The sequence below is a fragment of the Arachis ipaensis genome, chromosome B09 (genome assembly GCF_000816755.2).
Source record: "Arachis ipaensis cultivar K30076 chromosome B09, Araip1.1, whole genome shotgun sequence".
NCBI lineage: Eukaryota > Viridiplantae > Streptophyta > Magnoliopsida > Fabales > Fabaceae > Arachis > Arachis ipaensis.
The window spans coordinates 126,010,760-126,016,173 of NC_029793.2; the positions used below are offsets into that span (position 1 = coordinate 126,010,760).

Here is a 5,414-nt window from a genome sequence, read left to right on the forward strand (position 1 = left end):
CAAACAAACAAACAAATTTGATTATTCATGTATTGTAAGTTTATTATGTTATTATGAAAAATTTAATATTTTAGTAGTTGATTATTTAATTAGTAAATATGTGAATGCATATAATTTAGATCTTTTAAAGCAAAAAAAATTGTAAAATAATAAAATAAAAGGTTAAACATCATTAATGTTATAATTTTTATGAAATGTGTGTTTTACTATCTTAATTTAAGAATAATTAATTCTTTAATTTACTATGTTATCAATTTTCTTATTTTAGAAGATCTTAATCCGAAGGCATATGTATAAATATACACAAATTCTAGTTAATATGTATCTTTAGTTATCAATTTATACTAAAAATTGAAGTCTATATTAATCATACCTTGATGAGACTTTGAGTTCCTCTTGGTATATGGTCTGAAGAATGTTGAAATCCAATTTAGCTAACTGAAGTAAAAGTGGATTCATGTTTTTCTTTTGTTCATATGCATTAATGAACCATTGAGCTTCCCATCTAGGAATTCTCCAATGTAATGGAATCTCCAAAGCTTGATTAATCAGGAGTGATAAGTAGTGGTCATGATGATCATTATCCTGTTGATACATCATAACCATGTTGCCTTAAGAGTCTGAACCCAAGTGCTGTAGCATATAAATTCTTATCCTTCTTTGAGTTATCCATCATGTTGTAAATATTGTCCAACATGTTCCTTATTTCATTATTAAAATGATAGGCCACTCCAAGTCTTTGCAAGACATCAATAAGCTCAAGTTGATCAACACTATTTTCCACTTTGAAAAGCATCATTCTTACTTCCTCCCTTAGCATTTGGCTTTTCTCTACGTACACATCTCCCTGCATTATTGATAAATTGTCCACATTGATTAATTAGATTTTAGTGCTTGTTTACACCTCATTAAATCGATAAAAAATATATTTTATTAATAAAAAAAATATTTTTTATTTTTTAATATGTTTAGTAAATTTTTAATAGTTCTATACTGTGTTTGAGCAAACAATTCCTACCTATTATTATAGACCATTTATTTAACGTTTTTTATTTTTAAATTTAATTAAAAAGTAAACGATAGTGTGAAGTTAATAAAATCTTATTTCCATATTTTCATTTTTTTCTCCACAAATTTTTTAAAATATTGAACATGAAATATAAAAACACTAAAGCACATATATTTAACTGTCTTATTACAAAATAAATCATGTATGTATTTAATGTTGTTTTTTTTTTTTTTTTGGTGACTTTTATTGTGTTTTTTGCTTGTTGGCACTTGGCAGCAAAATCAAGCATTTATGTAGGTGATGAATGCAAACAGAGCTTTCTTTATATGTTTATATAATAATATCTTGTTCCTCGTTTATCAGGCGTGTTGATCGTACTGTATATATAATGATTAACTATAATCACATCACTTCAAAATTAACTCAATGTAGATTTTTTGAGTCTCTTCTCTTTTGTATTTGGTAAACGTTTTAAACGTTTTCATATTGATTATTCAATTTACTGTTTACTATTCTTAATGAATATAAGATATATAAAAAATATTTAATAAACGTTTAAAATGATATATAAAAAATGTGGTATGGCTCAGCCCAACAGATGGAGTCTACCAAAGTACCAAACGGACACGTGTTTTGATCTCTCGAAGAGATCTTGATAGTTAGCGGATAAGGATGGTAACACCATCTGAAACCGCAGATATTCATCCCGCCCTTATCTGTTCGGGGCAAGTAATCCTGCATCGGGGTGGGACAAGTTTAGGTACTACCCATCCCGATATATATATAATATACAATTTTAATATATAATATGTGTAATATACGTAAAATAATTAGTAAAATGATTGATAATATTGTATCATATTTAAAATTTTATTTTAGTTTATATTATATATCTAATGATGGTTATATAAATTTTAAAATTTAATTTTATTTATTAGATTTTAATAATTATAGGGGCGGGTAGGAGTGGGGCGGATTAGGGTTCAACTATTTACTACCCGTGAGTAGAAGTGGGGTGGGTTTTATACGGATTATTGTAAGGCGGGGTGGGATCAGGTAGAGCAAAAACCCGCCCCTACCTGCCCTGTTGCCACCCCTACTAGCGGATATTTTCGAGGAGTTGGGTCCTGGCGAAAGAGAGTCCATCCGGATAATCTGGGATAAAAGGAGAGGAACTTACTCTCTTCTCAGGTATGTCACTACAACCTCAATCAGCCGTTTCATCATCGTATGGACTCTTACTTTAGCATTGAAGTGTCCTTGCAGGTGACCCCATCTGCTGACCAATCGACGACTCATAGGTTCGATCCCTCACCTCAATCCTCTCATTCAGGTCCTGATCCTCACTTTCAACGATCTCTCCATCAAAGCCCACCAGGCAATAGTCGACTTCTTGATAGAAGTGGTCGGCAAACCTCCCGAGGCCCCGAACATGTGGTGTGTAAGACCCAAAACTTTTAAAAAATCTTATTATGAGCCAATTTCAATTGATTTATTTATTCATTAAAGACTTCAATTTCAGAAATAACTTTATTAAAGATAATTAAATTAAGTTTGGATTTTACAATTATTGGATTATTTTCCTGTATTCAAATAATAAAGTTGACAGTTGTAAAATAATAAAAATTTTATATGAATCAATTTAAATAATTGAAAATTTGAAATTTATTACTTTAATTTTTATAAATAAAAAAAATTAATTATATTACCTCTAGTTCTTGGATTAGAGTATTTGATACATGTACATCTTAGTTAGTTAGTTTAGGACTCTTTTTCATCAAATAAATCATGAATCTTTTTTACTAATAAAGTGTTTTTGTGGTTAATTCTCAATTACGTTTGCATGCAAAGAATCAATTAATATTAGTTGAATTTATGTTCATTCATGAATATAAGAATTAAGATTGATGCACTTGTGTACATTAGGTGATTTTGTGACTAATAGAACTAAGTTTGTTGCACTTATGTACATTAGTTTATTTTGTGTTAATTCATGAGATTAAGAACGAAGTTTTGATGCACTTATATTTAATGATTTTTAGGAGAATGATGATGAATGGTGTGAGATTCAAGTTGTTCAAGGATGAAATCAGTCAAGAATAAAAAATGACATTAAAGATTATATTGTGTATTCACGCATGCAACAAAGTCCCCAGAGACACACCAAAGCGTTAGAAACGCGTCATCATTGAAGCGCCACTTTCAACAACGCATGCAACTAGGCTTCCAGTTCCAAGATTCAAGCTCTCTAGCCTTTGCATGGCGTTAGTAACGCAGCCTTGAAGAAGCACTATCAAAGGAGGCGCCAACACTATCCAAGATTCAAGCTCTCCAACCTTACATGGCGTTAGTTACCCCAAAAGCACAAAGCGTTACTTCAAGCAACGCCAGTAACAACTAAGAGTAAAATTAAGCATGCATGCATGCAAAGCATTGAGATAAGCTTCAATGTAGTCTCTGAAGTTGCACTTGAGCCTCATAGTAGTTCTTGAACTTAAAAGTTACCTATATTCATCCCTGAAGTTGCACTCTGGGACTCAAACTTGTCCTTCCGACAATTTCTGCCCACCTGGCGCTACTGAAAAGCTGAGTTGGCAGGCTTCGTGACACGTGGGCATTACAACGGCTAGCTGATGTGGCAGAGTAAACTGTCCAGAATCAATTTGGTCCCTCAAATCAAGTTAAAACCCTAATCCCTAATTTTGAAGCTGATGAGCGGATAATTTATACGCTTTTTGGTATTGTTTTTAGTATGTTTTTAGTATATTTTAGTTAGTTTTTATTATATTTTTATTAGTTTTTAAATAAAAATCACATTTCTGGACTTTACTATGAGTTTGTATATTTTTCTATGATTTCAGGTATTTTCTGGCTGAAATTGAGGGACCTGAGCAAAAATATGAATCAGAGGCTGAAAAAGGATTGCAGATGCTGTTGGATTCTGACCTCCCTGCACTCGAAGTGGATTTTCTGGAGCTACAGAAGCTCAATTGGCGTGCTCTTAATTGCGTTGGAAAGTAGACATCCTGGGCTTTCCAGCAATATATAATAGTCTATACTTTATCCAAGATTTGATGGCCCAAACTGGCGTTCCAAGTCAGCATAGAAATTCTGGCGTCAAAACGCCAAAACTGGCATAAAAACTGGAGTTAAACGCCCAAACTGGCACAAAAGCTGGCGTTTAACTCCAAGAAAAGCCTCTACACGTGAAAGCTTCAATACTCAGCCCAAGCACACACCAAGTGGGCCCAGAAGTGGATCTCTGCATTATTTACTCATTTCTGTAAACCCTAGGTTACTAGTTCTCTATAAATAGGACTTTTGAATCTTTGATTAGTCTTATGCTATCTTAGACCTTTATGGAGGCTGGCCATTCGGCCATGCCTAGACCTTGTTCTTATGTATTTTCAACGGTGGAGTTTCTACACACCATAGATTAAGGTGTAGAGCTCTACTGTTCTTCATGAATTAATGCAAAGTACTACTGTTTTTCTATTCAATTCACGCCTACTTCTTCTCTAAGATATACACTCGTTCTTCAACTTGATGAATGTGATGATCCGTGACACTCATCATCATTCTCACCTATGAACGCGTGCCTGACAACCACTTCCGTTCTACATGCAATCAAGCTTGAATGTGTATCTCTTGGGTTTCTAATCTAAGATTAGAACCTTCGTGGTATAGGCTAAAATTATTGGCGGCAATTCCTGAGGTCCGGAAAGTCTAAGCCTTGTCTGTGGTATTCCGAGTAGGATCTGGGAAGGGATGACTGTGACGAGCTTCAAACTCGCGAGTGTTGTGCGTGTGACAGATGCAAATGGATCAATGGATCATATTCCAACATGATCGAGAACCGACAGATGATTAGCCGTGTGGTGACAGGGTATTTGGAACATTTTCACTGAGAGGACAGAAAGTAGTCATTGACAACGGTGATGCCCAATATAAAGCTTGCCATGGAAAGGAGTATGAATGATTGGAAGAAGGCAATAGGAAAGCAGAGGTTCAGAGGGAACAAAGCATCTTCATACACTTATCTGAAATTCCTACCAATGAATTACAGAAGTATCTCTATCTTTATTTTATGTTTTATTCATCTTTTTATTATCAATTCTCCATAACCATTTGAATCTGCCTGACTGAGATTTACAAGATGACCATAGCTTGCTTCAAGCCGACAGTCTCCGTGGGATCGACCCTTACTCACGTAAGGTTTATTACTTGGACGACCCAGTGCACTTGCTGGTTAGTTGTGCGGAGTTGTGACAAAGAGTTGAGATTACAATTGTGCGTACCAAGTTGTTGGCGCCATTGATGATCACAATTTCGTGCACCAAGTTTTTGGCGCCGTTGCCGGGGAAGGAACGAACAACAATTTCGCATTTGTTTCCGGCAACAACAG

General features: G+C 34.3%; 1 protein-coding gene across 1 annotated transcript in view; it reads right to left on the bottom strand.

Annotated features, from left to right (window-relative positions):
• LOC107616032 (myrcene synthase, chloroplastic) overlaps positions 1-875 on the bottom strand; it is a 4,245-nt gene extending 3,370 nt beyond the window's left edge. Inside the window, 2 exon segments of the mRNA XM_016318036.2 lie at positions 374-583; positions 585-875. Coding sequence (XP_016173522.2) covers positions 374-583; positions 585-853 — 479 coding nt within the window. The 5' untranslated portion in view covers positions 854-875.